At 52.8% G+C, this 19,964-nt stretch overlaps 1 protein-coding gene across 3 annotated transcripts in view; it reads right to left on the bottom strand.

The window, feature by feature from the left end:
- Positions 1 to 9,114, bottom strand: part of VEPH1 (ventricular zone expressed PH domain containing 1) — a 222,416-nt gene extending 213,302 nt beyond the window's left edge. For 2 of the 3 annotated variants that reach the window (XM_072792149.1, XM_072792151.1), the window contains exons 1-2: positions 7,466 to 7,603; positions 2,812 to 3,093 (exon numbers count right to left, since the gene is read on the bottom strand). In XM_072792149.1, coding sequence (XP_072648250.1) covers positions 2,812 to 2,949 — 138 coding nt within the window. In that variant the 5' untranslated portion in view covers positions 2,950 to 3,093; positions 7,466 to 7,603. Of the gene's footprint in view, positions 1 to 2,811; positions 3,094 to 7,465; positions 7,604 to 8,857 lie in introns of those variants that run through there. The other variant, XM_072792150.1, reaches the window with a different exon arrangement.
- Positions 9,115 to 19,964: the final 10,850 nt, after the last annotated feature.

The raw sequence follows: 19,964 nt of genomic DNA, 5'->3' as shown, positions 1-19,964 counted from the left end.
CAACGAAGGGCCATCTCTTTGGAGAACCATCCTCATGACAAGCCTCCCCCTGCTGACTTCGTCCCTACAACCACCAGGAAGGAAGTTCTGGTTGGCATAGTCAGGTGTCCCCACGTCTTCCGTCGCTCCTGGCAAGGGCAAGGTGGAAAACGACGGAAGGCTCCATTGGGGCTTCATGCAATGGCAAAGGGAAATCTATGAAGGAGAAGTTGAGGAGCAAGAAGAAAGGTCAGAAGCTTACTATGTTCTCATCGTCGCAAGCGTAGAAGGAGAGGCCACCTCTTTGTCAGGAGTAGTGAAGAAGGGGTTTCTGCGCTGGAAAGAAGTTGGAAAAGATGATTTAGAAGATCCCTTGGCATCCTCTGTAAAGAGGAGATTGAGGCGGAGAATGGATCGCGGAGATCCAGGGTCATTAGGAAAGCTCTAATAGGGGAAAGGGGGGTCGAGCTACAGGGAAGTGAGCCATAGAGCGGACGTGGTGTTCAGTGGGCTGATGACTGGCATCGGTCATTGAACGTCATGCACATTGGGGTATCATGGGAAGGTTTTGAACAACGGGGTACATGCAATAAAATCTTGTTTGGGAAGCTTAGTCAGGGAACCGTTAGTACATCGAACTGGAGATTGGTAAGAAGGCAAGAAGATCAACTCTGTTGAAGGCCTGAGCCGGGGTGACGGCAGCAGGACGGGAAAAGAGGGAGGAGGTGAGGAGGCGTTTCTCAGGGAGACTCCGCAGACCTACAGGGAAAGGAGAGAGGGACGGAAAGCTCACGAGTGACTGCAGGTTGCACACCTGGGGATCTGAGAGAGTGACAGCACGGCGGGAAGAAAGATGACAACTTCTCATCTGCGTAGGTTGAGTTTGAGATCATGGGTATCGACTAGGACGGGCTTGAGGCCCAGGGACCGAGACCAAGGCTGAAAACAGAGATCTGGGATTCCCTAGCGTCCGCGTCGCCCTGGAGGCGGTCAGCTGCGAAGAGGGTTGACGCCAAAGAACAGCGTCAGTGTATTTTTAGGAGGAAGTGATTACTAAGAACTGGAACCACTGGGGGAAAACGAAGCTCGGGCTGGCTTTTAAAGGAACGAAGGGGGAGCCGGAATCCCACACCGAGACACGGTGGCCCGCGGGACGGAGCACCAGCCCCTAACCGTGGGTTGATCTGCGGCGTCCCGCTGAAAACGACTTCTGCTTATTCTGCTGCCATCGGCTCAGCCGCCGTCGCAGACGGGGACGTGCAAGAGGCGCGACGTGAAGGGCGTCGGCAGGTGCAGGGCCGGGGAGCTGCTGGCACCTCTGGGTCTCGGCTGCGATGCCCATCAGAGGGCTTGAGGGGCAGATCCCGCTCCCGGCGGCAGGGCGCCTGCCTGCCTCAGTGGCGACAAGTGGGGATGCGCAACGGGCCCACTGGCCCTAAAATTCTGAGTTGGAGGAGCGCTGAAATAAGCCATTGGCGACGGGAACAAAAGAAATCACTGGCACGAGTGACCTCTAGTGGAAACGGGCTTCAGGGCACTTACACAAACATATACATTTAAATGTAAATACATGAATATGTATACGTGTGTGTGTGTGTGTGTGTGTTTAGGTTGGATTACACGAAAATCAGTGGCATATTCAGCTTCATTTCCACCGGGTGTGAAGGGAGGGGCTGCTGCGAGAAGCACACACGTCCTGCCCGGAAAGTGGGAACCGAACCCAACACTTCGGGTTTCGAGTCACACGGAGGCGATCGACGTTCCGCAAACACCTGAACACGTGGTGGGTGTCAAGGACACAGGCCGAGAGCGGCGTGCTGGGGCAGGGAGCGCGCCCCAGGCCTGGGGAAGGCCCCGGCCCCCCCGTGCCCCCCCACCTCACGGACCCCGGAACGCACGGCGATGCCTGCGACGGGTGCCCTTCTGGCAACTCGGAGTGTCACGGCTCCAGCTCTGTCCTTTCCCTGGGCCTGGGGGCTGCTGGCGCCAAGTGTCAGCAAATGCTTCGGAGCTGGGGGGACGCAAGCCACGCGTGGGACGGTCGGCCTTGGGAACGGGACTGGGGCCACGGGTCCACGCGCCACGCAGAGGGCAGCAGCAGGGGCCACCCTGGCACTGCCCACAGCCACCCGCTCGGGGGACGCTTGCCAAACGCCCAACCTGGATGCGGAGGAAGGCCACAGGGAAGGGCGGGGATGGGGACTACAGGCTGTGGGATCGCCCGCGAGGCGAGGGGTGGGCGAGTTCAGTTACATGCGTCACTACAGAAAACGGCGTAAAGAGAGATTTTTTTTTTTAAATGGAGACTCTACACAAAATCCACAGAACCAGTGTCACCAAGGCCTGGGCAACTGCCCCCTCGGGCAGCAGCGCCATCCTTGTCCCCGTCTCGTGTTACCTGGTGGCCACAGGTGCGTCCTGCCTGCCTTCCTTACCTAGCCCCCTGCACACACCCCGCTTTGTCTGCGGAGGCTGTTGCACAGCCCGGCCCATCGGCTTTCCCCGGGATTCCCGCCCCACCTGCCTCCTCTCCGGGTCATAGAAACAGCCCTTGGGTGAGCCCTTCGTGATACTCTCACTCTGGTCCGTGATTTCCAGAGGCCTGGCCTCCCTGAGCGGGCGAAGGGCGGTCCAGGGGCCCCCGGACTCCGGGTCTGGCCTGGAGTTACTCCTTAGACGCCGAACTGAACCACCTGGCCCCGTTACAAGGACACGGGGTGCTCAGGGCCCTCCCTCCTCCCCCTGCAAAGATCCCCTCCCCCCAAAACACGTACAATCGTTGGGCTCCCGAAGGGTCATTCCGGCGTCTAGTTCACAAACGGGTTTACTTACTGACGACGAGCTAATTATTTTGATTTGCTCCAAAGCTTCGGTCAGGCTGTCTTCAATCTCGGAGTCATCTAAGGAGAAGAGGTCCCCGGCCCGTGAAAGGTCTTTTTGTCCTAAAACCAGTCTGAACAGTTGATGCATGATGAGAAGACTGATAACCACTGGACTCTGTGTGGGTTTCAGTCATCAGAGCTTAAGGAAGGTGAAAGCACGCAGTGGGGGGCTCACTTTGTGTCCCTTAAAAGGTCATTTTTCTCCAGAATTTGAGGTCCTCTTTGACTCTCTCTGGAAAAGAAACAAATGATACAACATATTTGTTAGGAGAACCATGAGCTCGGGATTGGAACTGGGTGCCCAGCGGGGGGCGGGGGGGCATTCAGAAATGTGTGTAGAGTGACAGATCCTGACCTGATGACCTTCAAATGGACTCTTCCATTGTTATTTCTTTTTTTCAGAAGGTCCCGTCAAAAATTATTAGGTTTCTCCAGAATTTGATACGAACCTTAAGAAGCTGCTTGACCCGCACGCTTACTTTTCTCCTGCCTCCTCCTCCTCCTCTCTGCACCACACGGGAACAAGGGGACAAGCAGAGTGATGGGCCCGCCACCCGCCACCCACCAGATTTCCCCCAGATTCCCACGGAAACCACACAGAACAGGGCGGTGAAAGGAAAGAGGGGACAGAAAAGGTCGCCCAGACTCCCGCCTGCTTCTCTCTCTCCTGCTGCCTTCCTGGCTGGCTTCCTTCCTCTTCTGACAACGGGCGCTCCCCCAACCCTAAGTGCGGGACGAGGTCGCAGCACCTGCCTTCTTCGTCTACACTCTGAAAACAAGTAGCAGGGAGCCCAAGGGCCCGTGAGACCAGCTAGATCTGAGTGTGAGCGTGAGCGTGAGTGTGGACGCGGGCGTGAGCACTGGGCTCCAAGTGATGGCATCGTGACGCCGGCTAAGGGGGAAGGAAGGCCTTGGGGTCGGGCCATCCCCCCTCTCTCCCCACAGCTGAAATAATGAAGTCCCGCGTGCTTCTTGCTCACTTAACGGTCCCCAGAGAGAGGAGCAAGGGTGCAAACTGAGTGTCCTTCCTCTCTCGTCAGCCGCCCCCGGGGCCTCCTACAATCCCAGGCCACCTGCAGCCGCGGCCACCGGAGCCGTCCCCTCCGTCGTGAGCCCGAAGGCTCGAGCAGCTGCACGTGCTGCCGTCCCGGGCGCCTGGCCCCGGGCCCGTGTTCACAGCGAGCAGAGGTGGATCCCGAAGCATGTTCCCCGGAACAAGTGTGTGCGGTCCCCCGGGGGGTCCCGGCCTGCCCCCCGCTGTCGCCGTGCAGGCCCGCGTGCTGAGTGCAGCTGTAAAGTGTGACGATACACACTCGCAGCGCACTACGGTCTCTGGCGTCATCAGGCAGATAAGCCGTATGGGTGGCTTTATGGCCACCGAGCGGGTGTCGAGGGGCGTGTCACCTACGGGCGACCTGTGTGCTCTTGCCGACTGGAGAGCGTGATGCCCAGTGCTTACGTTCGCCGGCCTGCGCGCCAGGCTCCGTCCTGGGGACGGAGCAAACCATAACTCACTTAACCCGCAGCACGAGAGGATGTTTCCCCCGTGTCACTGGTGAGGAGCCAGGGACCTGCCCCCGCCGCGGGGTGGCCAACCGAGAGCTGTGGTGGGGACCCAGAGATCGCAGCGCTGGGCCCCACGACCACCGCGGGCTTCGGAGTCGAGTCCACGCGGGCGGCTGCTGGGAGCAGGAGCCCCGAGCACCAGGAACATTCGAAGCAAAGATGCGGCGGCGTCGGAGCACGCCACGGACTTCTCTTCCCTCCGCCACTGAGGGAGTCAGGGCCCGCGTCCTGCCCGTCTGTGCCCTGGGGTCGGGCCAACCAGGGAGCGGGGAAGTCACAGGGACGAGGGGAGCAGCAGAGTTGGGGGGAGCTGCAGGGGGTGGGGGAGGGAGAGCGGACGGAGAGGCCTACCAAGCAGGACGCACCTTGCGAATGTGGAGATTGTGACGGGGGACACTGGGTGAAACGGAGAATCTATGGGGAAATTGGGTCAGCGCGCTCCCGAACTGCCCCCTGAACACACCTCTCCCCCGGACATTTGCAGTGACAAGGTCCCGGTGAAAGGACATTCAGGAAAACAAGACACTGGACGGCCGTGGGAAATGGGGTCACCTTGACCTGGCAGCTGGTTGGTCCCCAGCCCTCCCTCCTGAAGCGGAGTCAGCTGTGCCCCAGACACGGCGCAGCCGGGGCTCTGAGAAGGAGGCGAGGGGCACCCCAGGCTCCCGGGGCCCCTTCCTCGCTCCCCCCACTCACAGCGCCCCGGGACGGAGCCCCACAGTCACGCCACCCTCGAGTGTCCATCACACAGCAAACATCACTGTCACAGCCCCGCCGGCCCGAGAACTTCCGCACCCTAACGGTGGGGTGGGGACAGCTGAGGCCTGCACCACACATTCGGTGACACAAGGGTGACCCGCACAGACGGCTCATCTGTTCTGCAAAAGGAAGCTTGGGGGAGCACAAGGGAGGCGGGGATCTCTCCTAGGGGACGAAGGCTTTGACAAGGAAGGTGCACGGGCCACTTCGGGGCTGTTCGGGTCCCATTTGCGGGAGCTGAGGACACAGAGCCAGCTGCCTCCGCTTGGTGGTTGTTGGGCCTCTGGCTCCTGCTCTTCCCTTCTCCGAGCCTCAGTTTTACTCTCTGCAAAATGGAGCTGATGCCTGCCTGGCCTCTGTGACCAGGTCGCCTCGGAGATGGAAGCTAAGGACGCGGGGAGAGCCCTTTGTCAACTCCGGGCAGCAGCAGGTGCAGCAGCAGGTGCTCAGCAGGCGGCGCCTCCCCGAGGACTGAGTGCTCCCTGAGGACCATGTCCCCTAAAGCTCATGACAGTCCCCTGGGGTGACAGGGTGATGTTTGAGCAGACGGCAACTGGGCGGGGCACCCAAGAGGCACCGTGGGGGCGGGGCTGGAGGCCTTGTCTCCCAGAAGGAAGCCCCAGGGCACCCCGTGACCCCCTCCTGAGCACCTGCCCTCTGCACCCTGTGGACCCCCCCCACCAGGACCCTCGGGCTCGGCCTCTGGGGCTCAGCCGCGGGGTCAGCGCTGTGCTCCAGGCCGGATCCCGGCCAATGTCTCTGCAGCAGCGGGGGGCGAGGTGGGGGGGTCACCCGTGTCACGGGGTCCCGCGGCCCCCAGCACGTGCACCGAGCTCGCGGCTAGGTACTTGCTGCTCGGTCCTCCCGTCACCCCGCAGGGGGGCGGGGACTGTCGTCGGGAGCAGCGGGCCTGGGAAGGTCGCGGCAGGTCGCGGCTCAGGTCCCCTGGGCCAGCCCCCCCCACCTCGCCCTTTAGGGGCCACAGACGGGTGCAGGCCCGCCCCACCCGCAGCCTTCGCCGCGCCACTCCGCCCCCCTGCCTCAGCGACCCGCCCCGGGCCCCTCCCTCCGCCCTCGGCCTGTGTCTGGGTGTCCGGGAGCCCGCGGGGACTCGGGGTGCGCAGGGAGGAGCGGCGCCGCACCCGCACCCGCACCCGCACCCCCGGCAGCGCGGCAGGTGGGACACAGTCCAGGGGCCCCGCCCCGACCCCACGGCCCGCACCCACCCCGACCCCACCCCGCACCCCCGCACCCCCGCACCCGGACCCTGACCCCACCCCGCACCCACGCATCCCGGCCCCCACCCACCCACCCAGTCCGCACCCGCCCGCACCCCCGCACCCCGGCCGTCCCGCACCCACCCTGGCCCCCCGCACCCCGCCTGTCCCCCCTCGGCCGCCCCCCTGCCCCCCTCAGCCCCCCACACCCCGACCTTGCCCCCTCGGCCGCACCTGCACCCGCACCCACCCGCACCCCCGCACCCCGGCGCCCCGCACCCCCGCACCCCGGCCGTCCCGCACCCACCCTGGCCCCCCGCACCCCGCCTGTCCCCCCTCGGCCGCCCCCCTGCCCCCCCCAGCCCCCCGCACCCCGACCTTGCCCCCTCGGCCGCACCCGCACCCTCACCCGCACCCCCGGCAGCGCGGCAGGTGGGACACAGTCCAGGGGCCCCGCCCCGACCCCACGGCCCCGCACCCACCCCGACCCCACCCCGCACCCCCGCACCCGGACCCCGCACCCACCCCGCACCCCCGCATCCCGGCCCCCACCCACCCACCCAGTCCGCACCCACCCGCACCCCCGCACCCCGGCGCCCCGCACCCCCGCACCCCGGCCGTCCCGCACCCACCCTGGCCCCCCGCACCCCGCCTGTCCCCCCTCGGCCGCCCCCCTGCCCCCCCCAGCCCCCCGCACCCCGACCTTGCCCCCTCGGCCGCACCCGCACCCACACCCGCACCCCCCCCCCCCCCCGCAGACACAGTCCAGGGGCCCCGCCCCGATCCCACGGCCCCGCACCCACCCCGACCCCACCCGCACCCCCGCATCCCGGCGCCCCGCACCCCCGCACCCCAGCCCCCACCCACCCACAGACCGCACCCACCCCGGCCGTCCCGCCCCCACCGCGGCCCCCACCCCACTCCTCACCCCACCCTGGCTCCACCCCATCCCGGCCAGGCCCCCGCACCCCGCCCTCCCCGCCCCCCCAGCCCCCGCACCCCGGCCTTGCCCCCTCGGCCGCCCCCGCCCGCACCCACCTTGCCCCCCCCCCCCCGCCGTACCTGGCGCTCGGCTCGGGGCTGGGGGGGCACGGCCGGGACCACGCAGCTCCCCGACCCCGACCCGGCGCCGGCGGCTGCTGGAGCCTCGGAGGAATGCGGGGAATGCGGCGGGCGGTCAGGTGACCCGGTGCACCTGGGGGGGCCGAGCCTGCTGCGGAAGCTGCTCTGCGGGGACCACAGGCCGCCCCGCGCTCCCGACGGGCCACACCTGCCCCGGGAAGGGGGGAGGCGGGGGGGGGGGGTGACCGTGACCCGCGGCTGCTGGGGGCATCACCCCGCGGGGGGCCGGGCCTGTGGCTCCCGAGCTCCTGGGCGCTCCGGACGCTGAGCGCAGGGCCGGGTGAGAGCCACAGCGGCCGGACGGGGATCCCCTCGGCCCCCTCGGTCCCCCGGTACCTCGATCCCCCCCCATCTCCTCTGTCCCCTGATCCCTCGATCCCCCCAATCCCCCCATCCCCTCGGTCCCCCCATCCCCTCAGTCCCCGATCCCTCGATCCCCCCAATCCCCCCATCCCCTCGATCCCCCATCCCCTCAATCCCCCCATCCCCTCAGTCCCCCTGATCCCCTCAATCCCCCATCCCCTCGATCCCCCATCCCCTCAATCCCCCATCCCCTCATTCCCCCTGATCCCCTCCCTCCCCCCCATCCCCTCAGTCCCGTTGATCCCCCAGTCCCCCAGTACCCTCAGTCCCCCGGTACCCCCAGTACCCTCAGTACCTCTGATCCCCCTGATCCCCCTGGTCCCCCAGTCCCCCCAGTCCCCTCGGTCCCCCCAATCCCCTCAATCCCCCACTCCGTCCCCTGGTTACCTCGATCCCCTCGGTCCCCTCAGTCCCCTCAATTCCCTCGATCCCCTCAGTCCCCTTCCCCTCAGTCCCCTCCGTCCCCTGGATCCCCTGGGCCACCGCTGGACTGGGGCTGCTGTGAAGCTGAGGGCCCAGGAGGCAGGAGGTTGCTCCTGCAGGGGGCAAATCACTAGGCCACACGTCCTCTTCTGTCCCACCCGCCTGTGTGGGGAGACTTGGGGGGTTTGGGCTCCACATCCACTTCGGTGACACCCAGAGGAGACGTTTATCTCGCTTCACCTCACTGACCCTCCCAGGGGAGGAAAAGAGCCCGAGACGCACAACACTCAGAGGGTTCAACCCCTGACGGGGCATGAAGGAAACCCGGTTTCAGGGGCACCTGGGGGTGCCGCCAGTGAAGCCCGTGACTCTTGGTCCCAGCTCAGAGTGGGCTGCGTCTGCTTGACATTCGCTTTGCCCCTCTCGTCTGCTCTCACTCAAATAAGTAAATAAATCTCTTAAAAAAAACAAACCCGCCTTTTTACCTGTACTATTCTCTGCCTGCATTTTGTCCTTAGAGGGTCCACTGGCCACCACATCCCCTACCTGCGGGCGGAAGGTCCAGGAGGCTGCGCTGCAGACAAATTCCTCTGTGCGGTCACCAAGATGTGACTCCCCGCAGCACTACCCGGCAAAGGCCTGTGGCCGGAGGGACTGGAGGGACTGCGCACCTGTCACTGACCCCGTTGACCCAGGTCACATGCTCCAGGGGAATGACCTTTCTAGACCTTTGGTGATCGATCCCATTTTTCTGCCATCCTGTATGAGAATTCCTTTGCTTTGCACAGTTTGCTCCGTGACAATGGAGACTCCAGCCACCCCGGAGCAGGTGTAGCCTTTCACTGGTGGCTTTCTGGCTTGCAGATAGTGGTGTAGTTTCCTCTTTTAAAGGAACAGACTCGCTTTCTGTAGGCTTCCCCTTCTTCAACCCCTATTCCTTATTTCTGGTTCTTATGGCTAGATTTTACCGAACTTTTTAAAAGGAGTATAGGTTCCAGAATTGGACATTTTATGGGAACCCATTAAGAAGAGCAGCGTGGTTAGAGAATGGGGAACCCAGACCCCAGTGGGCTCAGCTATGCCGTGACCCGCGAGGACACATCGGGCCGCTGATGAACCTTCTTGAGCCTCAGGTTCCTTATTTGCACCTGAGGATTGTGAAATGGGTTGTCGAGAGGCTTCCTGAGACTATGTAAAGCATTCGGCACAGAACCCAGCAAATAGCAGCCACACAAGAAGGAAGAGCAGTCGCATCCCCAGTAACGTCATGATCGTCATGATCGTTGTAGGTCACTTTCCTGGTAACTTGTCCTTATGCCATCCCTTCAAGAGCTCACACGCTGCTACCCGCTACCCCACCCTGAGTTCCCATGTCACAGATGCGGGGGTCTTTCCCGTTTGGGTCATATTTATATCCTAGCTGTACTCTCCTCCAACGTAAATCTGGGTAGTTTATGCACTACCTTGAAAGTGTCCCTATGGACTTTCTTTTCTTTTCTTTTCCTTTTTTTTTTTTTTGGCAGACTTGTTCTTTGGAGAGATAGCCTTAACCCCAACCATGGTGAAACAGTAACTGGATTTTTTTTTTTTTTTTTTTTTGGAGTGGAAATGGACTGAAATTCAATGCATCTCAGACTTTTTGTGGCTGCTTAATCCAAATACCTGAGTTTTCTATGTAAGAGGGCTGCTCACTGCCACATTTCTTAGTGAGAATGGAGCGTATAATTCCCTCCAGGGCACTAGAGGGAAAAGTTCTTTAAGACTTTCCAAGGTGACCTGCACTCAACGAACACTAATACAACATGGCTGGTTTACGCCATTCTTCATCAGTAGATCTATGAAGTAAAAATACCCATGAACCAGTGGATTCAACTGCCCCACTATTAAGATACCAACTGTGGAGGACACGGAGGCTATTTGGGGGAATTTCAATAAACTTCATTAACTCAGGAAGCCAACTTATTCTGAGAAAATGAGCCTCTAGCTTCCAGTTTGGGGTTAGGGTATTCCCTAGTTTCTTCAGTTTGGAAAAGTCTAGAATAGCAACGTTTATTTACGGGATACTTTGGAACAACACTACTGCGCATCGAAATCCCCTCACCTTGCTCACCTGGGTCATAGATGCCCACTGATGAACTTCGACTGGTTTGGGTTCTAGCAACTTTCAATAAAGTTCTCAGATAGACTTTCCCGTGAAAGGAAGGATTAAAGATTCTTTTCAAGGCGCATCTTATTCACCCAGTGTGAGAGCCCTACAGGCGTTCCCATGGGAACTGGCCGGACACTGCAGCCCTTCCCACAGGATGTCTATTGTCCCCCGACCGCCTCTCGGTTTCCTCTGCCGGGACATGTTGCTTCATTCCCGTCCACTGAAAGCCTCCGACGCTGGGTTATTCCAAATGATGCTAAGGATTCACCCCCTTGGTCTTTTTCTAGAACTCATCCAGTCTAGGTTTGTAGCAGGCTCATTATCATAAGCACATACAGAAAATAGGTTTGGTGACCTATTTAGGCAAGAGCTCAAGAAACATTTAATTTTGAACACATACTGCTGTGTCCTGAAACCCCGACGGGGCGTATTTCCTTTCTTTGGAAACGAGGGAAACATCTCTAAGTCTAACAGACTTTCTAAACTGAGGATTTGTGATCTGTCATAATGATTTCATAGCGTGCCCATTTTCATAGATTTTGACTCTGCAGGTCACATTCCCTTGATTGCTTACAAATCTTGGTACAAATTGAATGAACCTTATAACCATATAAATATCAATAATGAATATAAATCTTGCTGAGATCTTTTAATTCAAATTCTGTAGGTGTTATTTTTCCGGAAAGCATACCCGAACTCTCACATTACAAAGAAAATTCCATGTTAAACGTGTCTTTATTTACATTTAAATTCCATATCCTGGAATTGGTCCTGTATTGACCAGTTCAAACGATGCCTTAGCTATTTTTTTTCCATCCCTTAAATTGAAAACCTCCATGTTTCGATTTAAAAGGTCATGGAATCCAACGGCTGATTACTATAGCGACTTAAGCACGTATCTGACGGAGCAAAACGGACGCTCGGTTCAGTTACGATTTGTAGGATAACTGAACTATCAAAGGGAAAAATGAGACCACCGGTAAACAGTAACGGTGCCTCCTCGACCCACCGACTGGAAGATGCTGTTGAATTTTCTTTGAAAATCGTAGGCAGGGCCGGTTTCTTTGCTGGTTGCAAGATATTTCTTGGGGTAAACAAAAATTATGAAATAGAAATGAGCCCAGACAGCTACAGAGTAAAACAAAAATGCACATACTGTGAATCTAGAAGCTCAGTTGTCTGCTCCTGAGGCCTAGAGACATGTTTTAATAACCCACAGAGAGGTGGCTTCTTTACCCTAATAACCGGGAAGCTCGCACACGGGGCCAGACACACAGCTCCCGAGCGAGCGCTCTGTCTGCATAATCAGCCAGCCCCTGGAAGTTTCTCTGCCCCACGCCCGCAACCCACCCCCCTGTCGCTGCAGCTTCTGACATCTAGTTTAATTAGCTGGTGTTTGGGCTGAAGAAAAGGACAGGGAAAGAGCCAACACAGGATGGTAAGGCAGATGCTTGCTGCCTGGGGCCCCGCCGCCCTCCCCTGCGCCCCCCGGGCTGCCTGGGCCCTGAGCCCCTCCCTGGGCTCCCCATGGGGGGCCGGCAAATGGGTAACTTCACTGCGCCCCCCAGGCCTCTGCCTGGAGCCAACAACGGGACACAGCCTCCGGATGGGCAGTGGCGGAGGAGCGGCCTCCCTGGGCTCCCCCCAGGCCCCCCAGTTTCACCAAGCACCAGCCTTCCCGCCGTAGCTTGGCGTCTGTCCATGAATGACCCCCTGGCAGGAGCCAGGATGCAGCACCTAACCTGGCCTGTGGAGCCTTCCAGGCCGCATGGGCATGGGGGGGGGAGCTGGGGAGCAGTGGGGAGAGGGGAGCAGTGGAACGAGGGAGCATTTAAACCCAGCTCCCTACCAGGAAACACCAGGAGAGAAATGAAAGGGCCGGAGTAGGGGCCAGGCCGCGGGTACTGCGAGGCCACCCGGACCCCAGTGACGGCCCCAGGGGCCCTGGGGTTCCTCGGAGGCAGCCCTGCATGATTTTAGGGCACCCCCAACCGCTAATGCCCTACCTCTACCATCCAGTACCCTCTCCTCGGGCCCAGGGCTCTGGGGACCCCTTACTAGTCGTACTCTCTTCCTCCTTTAAGGAAAGTGCCGCAGCCCCCAGCCTCTGATGCATGAGTTGGTGAATCCCGGGGACTGTCGTGTCCGGAGGCCCCCTCTCCCCTCACAAGTGTGTGACATGGGCTTTCTCCCCTGGCTGATTGGGTTTCGCCTACATGTACAGCAGTAGAATATCTCTCGGGGCCTCTGCTAAGAGTGTGTGGGGCCAGACGAGGGGAGTGTGTCGGGTGGGGTGGTGGGACCAGTAAGGTGTAGGGGGTGCAGCTGCAAATAGCGGCCTTTCCGTGTCATTGGCCCTTGTGCCGCCATCCAAATACATTGCGGACTCCGTTGAAAGGCGTTCTCCTGGGATGACGAGGACTTTCTCCCGTAGTTACTCCCCAACACCCACTTATCCCACTTCTGGTAAAAACTGTACCCAAGGCACCCTTCGGAAGCAACGCTCCTGGGGCAGAGCTCACTCACATGATCACATTAGGTCTTAGCTGATCAGAAAGATCCCGTTCTCCTGCCCGCCGTGATTCATGTGGAAACTGAGACTCATGAGAAACATGAAAGTTTGGCTTTGAGGCGACAGAGTCTTTTCTGTTAGATCTGACGACAAGATGACATAAGGTCTGGCTGCCCTTGTCCCATTGCCACCAAGAAACCAAACCTTAGGTAAAAAAAATGAAAAAATAATTAATAATAATAATAATAATAATAATAATAAAAAGAAACCAAACCTTAGGGACTTCGTTTGGGCCACTTAAGCCAGCCTCCCCTGAAGTTGACAAGACCCACTCTTCACTGAGCTAATTCCTTAACAACTTAAGTGATTTTTACGCTGGGTTTTCTGCCATTTGCCATTGAAAAAACTCTGTTTGGCTAAATTAGGCGAATCCTAGTTTGTGAGAGGGCTCTTCTGGGTCCCCAGAGCGCAGTTCCTTCAGAGGAAGTGGAGTAGGAGGTCCATTAGGAACCAGCTATGACAAATGAGCCCCTTTAATGACAACCAGAGGCTTTCACAGACGGCCAGTAGAGGCAGGGAAGGCCTGGGAGACACTGTAGTCATCCAGGGTACCTGAGAGTGTGACTTTCCAAACTGGTTCTCTTAAGCAACAACATGTTCGCTTCCCCAAATACGCCCACTTGAACCACCTAGACTCGTCTGGTAGTTCCTAGTCACCTGCTGTCTGACCTCAATAAACCTGACCACGAAATCCATCCATCCATGCTGAATTTTCATAAATTCCTTTGGGCAATTAGTTCCACGGAATATAGCTTTATTTTTTCCCCTTCTGTTTCTGCACAACTCCCACCACCACCCTCCACCACCCCCACCCCGTTCGGTAAACTTGAAATAAAGAACATTCTCTCTGACCACAAGTTTGGACTAAGATGCTTCCTTTACAGAAAATACATAAATTGCAAAGCAACTTAAATGGGTAAATTACCTATAAACACAGAATTTTTTGATGATTTCATTTTCCATAATAATTTTTCTAGCTGAAACCAGTGATACTCCTTCAGGTACACCATTTATGTGTTCGCCCCCCCCCCCCCCAGCTTTGCAAGAGTTTGTTACAGGCACAGAAATAACCCAGGCACATCCAGGAACTCCCTTTTAGCTCAGCAAAATAGCACGTGGCTTGGACTGTGAAGATCCAGTGTTGTGTTTTTGTTTTTGTTTTAAGAACAGGAAAATGGAGACCTGTGGCTAGGGATTATTCAGTTTGATTCATTATAATAAGGAACACAGTCCAACTAATATCCTGAACCACTTGGGATCCCCTGAGCAGAAGACACACCTAAGACTGCCTACACTCCAGATCCACAGAAAATTAGGAATAATAAATGTGTGTCGTGTTAAGTCACTAAGTTCATGGCAATTTGTCACACAAACTCATACATGACTATTCCCCTCTCCCCACTGTGATAGCTCGATAGCTATTGTTTCTGTTAAATTCTTCATTGATGGGAGAGTCTCCCCCTTCATTGATGGGGGAGTCTCTTAGCACGGCCCCTTCCACTTTGTCATCAAATCAGCTTTCTAAAATAAAATATGACATGTAACTCTTTTACTTAAAATTAATAAGTGACAACCATTGTTTGAGGGTGACATACAAAACTCTTGGCTTGGCACACGAAGTAGTGTGGCCCCCACGCCTCTCCAGCTTTGCTTCCACCACTCATGTACCATGCAGCTGGGTCAGTACCTTCAGAATAATCTAGGAGCCCATCACCTTTCACTACCTTGGCTATCACTACTACGGTGACCAAAACACCACCATCTCATGTCTCACTTAGATTATTACAAAAGCTCCCTGACTTCTGCCCTTGCCTTGTTAAAATATAGTCTGAGCAGAACATCCAGATAATCCTATGAAAATGCAAGTCTGAGCTGACTCCTTCCTGCCCAGTTCTCTGCAATGGAATGATTCTCCATCTCACCTCGAGTCAGAGCCCAAGTCCTTTCAAGGTCGGCAAAGCCTGTATAAGATGGCTTCGCCCTTCACCCTTCATGGCTTCAGCTTCCTCTTCTACCACTCTTGCTTTGGGTCACCCTGCCCCACCACACTGGAGCTACACAGGGAACAGGTTTTAATTCATCTGAGGAACTCTAGCACTTGGCTAACGGGCTGTTATCTGGTACAAAGGAGGAATTCAATCAAAACTTCATGAACAAAGCCTTTCTTTACAAAAGCATCAGTAAAATAATAATTATACAATTGAAAATAATTCTGATGCAGAAATAAAGAGATGGGTAGCAAAGAAATCCACTTGACTGAGATATAATTATTTTCTTGTTAAGTTGGTAAAAAAAAAAATTTTTTTTAATTTCCCAGAAATTAGGAAAGGAGCATATCATTTTGCTGAAAATCTCTAACAAGACCGATTGGAAAAAGAGAGAGAAGACACAAATTACCAATATCACAAATAAGAGAGTTGACATAACTACAGATTCTACAGCCATAATGAAAGAAGAAGAAGGAAATGTGGAAATTTTATGTCAATAAATTTGGTGACTTAGATGAAATGAATAAATTTCTTGAAGGACAAAAACTGTCACCACTCATCCAAGAAAACATAGATAACCAGAACAGCCCCATATTTATTTACTTAAAAATTGGAATTGTAGAATAAAACTGGACCACTTTCTTACACCATATACAAAAATAAACTCAAAACAGATTAAAGACCTAAACACGAGACCTGAAACCATAAAATTCTAGAAGAAAACAAAGGCAGTGACTTCTTTGATATCAGCCACAGAAACACTTTTCTAGATCTCTCTCCCCTGACAAGGGGAACAAGAGTAAAATTGAACTATTGGGGCTACACCAAAATAAAAAGCTTCTGCACAGTAAAGGAAGTCATAAAATAATATGGTGACCTCCCGAATGGGGCAAATGATATATCCAATAAGGGGTTAATAATCCAAAACATGTAAGAATGTATACAACTCAAGACCAAAAAAAACAATCCAATTAAAACATAGACAGACCTGAATATACGTTTTTCCAACATACGGACAGAACGTAGATAGATGGCCAACAAACACGTGAAGAAATGCTCAACATCATTAATTATCAGGGAAAAAAGGCAAATTAAAACCATGGGAGATACCATTTTATATCTGTCAGGATGCCTAAAATAAAAAACACAACAAACAACAAGTATTAGTGAGGATGTAGAGAAAAAGGAACCCTTGTGTACTATTGGTGGGCTGCAAATTGGTGCAACCCCTGTAGAAAACAGTACAGAGGTTCTTTAAAAAATTAAATATAGAATTAGGGATCCCTGGGTGGAGCAGCGGTTTGGCACCTGCCTTTGGCCCAGGGCACGATCCTGGAGACCTGGGATCGAATCCCACATCGGGCTCCCGGTGCATGGAGCCTGCTTCTCCCTCTGCCTGTGTCTCTGTCTCTCTCTCTCTCTCTCTGTAACTATCATAAGTAAATAAATTTAAAAATTTTTTTTAAAAATTAAATATAGAATTACCATATGATCCGGTAATTCCATTACTGGGTATTCACCCAAAGAATACAAAAACACTAAATTGAAAAGATATGCGCACCCTTATGTTTATACAGCATTATTTACGATAGCTAAGATAGGAAAGCACCTCAAGCATCTAACAAGAGATGACTGGCTAAAGAAGATGTGATATACACATACATCTATATAATATATATATATATATACCCTACATACTACGGAACATTACGGACCCAACAAAAAGAATGGAATTTTGTCATTTGCAACAACATGAATGCACCTAGAGGCTATAATGCTAAGTGAAATAAGTCAGTCAGAGAAAGACAAACATCACATGTTTTTACTTGTATGTGGAATTTAAGAAACAAATGAGCAAACAAAGAAAAAAAGAGAAAAGCAGAAAAACAGGCTCTTAAATACAGAGAACAAACATGGTTGTTAGAAGGGAGGGGGCAAGAAGAATGTGTAACATAAAGGCAAGAAGAATGTAAATTAAGAGTATGTTGATCTCAATGAGCCCTGAGAGATGTACAGAATTGTTGAATCGTTGTGTTGTATACCTGAAATATATAATGCTAATATAATGCTGTATGTTAATTACACTTGAAGAAAAATAAATAAGTAAATAAATAAATAAATTTATCTTTATTTTTTAAAAAGATTTTATTTATTTATTCATGAGAGACACAGAGAGAGAGAAAGGGAGAGAGAGAGAGGCAGAGACACAGGCAGAGGGAGAAGCAGGCTCCATGCAGGGAGCCCGATGTGGGCCTTGATCCTGGGACCCCAGGATCAGGCCCTGGGTCGAAGGCAGGTACCAAACCGCTGAGCCACCCAAGGATCCCCTAAATTTATCTTTAAAATCAAATTGAGATCACAGTTAAAAACATTCATATGGAGAAAAATTGCGGTCCAGACAGTCTCATTGATCTATTCTATAAAGCACTTAAGAAGTAAATGATAATGGGAGCCTGGGTGGCACAGTTAGTTAAGCACCCGACTATTTTGGCTCAGGTCAGGATCTCAGGGTCGTGAGACTGAGCCCCGCATTGGGCTCCACGCTGGGTGTGGAACCTGCTTAAGATTCTCTCTCTCCCTCCCCTTCTGTCCCTCCTCCCTCCCAGCCACAAGCACTCGTTCTCTCTCTCTCTCTCACTGTCTCTCAAAAGAAGAAAAAAAATAATTAACACTCATTGTATACAAATTCTTTCAGAAATTTTATTTCACAATATGATGCTTTGGAGTCACTTACATATGTATAGAACCTACAGGTATATAAACGCATGGATACATATCCTTTTTGTGGCCAGAAGCATTTAGCCAATAAATACAGCATTTCCTGTTAATCCGTTCTTTTGTTGATGAAGCTGTAGGTGCTGGGCAGGAATTTGCCAAGAGACCACGGGGTTGGGATTGGAAGAGCACGCTCAGGTGAGGCTGCCGGGTTCACATCCAGTCCTCACACTTACTAACCACGTGACTTCAGGCAACACTTTTAACCTTTCTATGTACAGGCCTTTTGTTTTCTTTTTTTTTTTTTTCCTTAATCTGTAAGGGTATTAATTGTACCTACCTCCTAGAGTTGGTATGAGAATTATCTGAGGTAATATTTGTAAAGTGCTTAGAAACATGACTGGAATGTAGTAAGTGCTACAGGAGTGTTTGTTAAATACACACAAAAGGAACATCCTTGTAAGTGCTTCCTGGTGCAGGAATTCGCCTGGGATGTACACCAGGAGTGAAATTTCTGGGTCATAAGACAGGCGACGTCTCTTCATTTCAACCTCCCTTTACCCTTATGTTTTGGATACGTCTTTTTGACATGATATGGCTTTTTTCCCCTCTTCAATCTGATAACCTTTGTATTTTAATTGGAACATTTACACTATTTTCATTTCATCTGAGTATATATTTGGGTTTAAATTTACCATCTTAGTATTTGTTTTCTATTTGTTCTGTTTGTTTTATGATTCTTTCTCTCTCTTTTCTTCTCTTATTTTGATTGAGCATATTTTATTCCTCTTTTCACCCTTCCTTGGAGAGTATAATAGGTATAGGCGTGAACTATGTTGTGTGTGTGTGTGTGTGTGTGTGTGTATGTGTGTGTGTCTCCACATCTTGGCTCACACCTTGATTCTTTATTAATTTAGTGTCTTTTCAATGCCTTGAAACACGTTTTTTTCCCCAAATACCTAAAAATATGTATTTTGTCCAGATTCTACTGTCCTCAGCAGATCAGATTGATCTGATTTACCTAGACCAAGAAGGTGGAAGTCTAAAACAGTTGTATTTTTGTCTCTAAAATGCATTGTTTTTTTTTCACAGGATTAGAAAATTAGTCTACATATGCGCTGGGGGTTGTATTAAAATGGCATTTGTGGGGGTTTTTGTATCATTTCTACAACCTTAGTTTTAAAGATCCAGGAGCTGATATCGTGAAGACACTGAATAAGGCAATAACTTGCCCCGAAAAAATGTCTGAACTCCAATTATGATTTCCCAGCATACATGATTTGGTTCTTTATAAACAATGGTCTTAGAGTTGCCAGGGACCTAGCTCCTTTGTCCTTGAGCCATCATAACAGATTTCCACCTACATTTTCAAGGACAAAACAGTTGTTAACTTTCTTAACTAAAGGATATTTCAGAAAACAGCTAGTAAGGCTGATATGAAACATATGCTAAGAAGGCAAGACTGTGAAATCAAATGTTTTTTATGTCGGTACTATTGTCCATTTCTTTACTACCCCATAAAGAGTGGTTTGTAGGTTGGATACAACCCCCATCCCTAATGTGCTTCATTATTAAAACAACACTTAATTAAATGGCGGACAAAGCCAGGAACATGCCATGGTTTAGGGAAATCTCTTAGGTTATTTTCAGATGTTTCTAGTTTGGCAAAAGCCAAAGCATATTTTGTCGAGCACATTTTATTCCTATGTGTATTATAAGGGAAATCTAACCCATGTGTTTTATTTCATTAATATTTTGCCAAGTTAAATGGTTCTTTTGCAAGATATATTTAATGTTAAGTTATTTTTATGAGGCTTTTTCCCTTGGATTATGAATTCATATGTCACCTAAAGTAAGTACACTTTGATCCAAATGTCTTGTAGTTATGAAGTCAGAAACCCACAAAACTTGGGTGATTTCCCAACCGTGCCAAATATAATATTTCATTTCTACCACTAACATCATGATTTTTTCCTCATATTTGTCAATCATCACTTTATTGAGGAAACAACGGAGTTGTTCTCCTTTTTTAAGCCCAGCTTTTTGATAAATGTCCAAATGAGGCCGTGGCTCAATTCGACACGGGCCAGCAACTTCAAATCATGGGCATAGATCTAAGTGTAGGGTTTGTATACCGACTGAATCACATCTGCAGTTACTTAAAGTTCTGATATAAGTTGGCACATCAGAGAGCTTGATGAATACTAATCCATAAGAATGACAAAAATG

This window comes from Canis lupus, chromosome 22, assembly GCF_048164855.1.
Source record: "Canis lupus baileyi chromosome 22, mCanLup2.hap1, whole genome shotgun sequence".
Taxonomy (NCBI): Eukaryota; Metazoa; Chordata; class Mammalia; order Carnivora; family Canidae; genus Canis; species Canis lupus.
The sequence above is the reverse complement of the archived record's forward strand: the minus strand, read 5'-3'. Positions and strand labels throughout refer to the sequence as shown.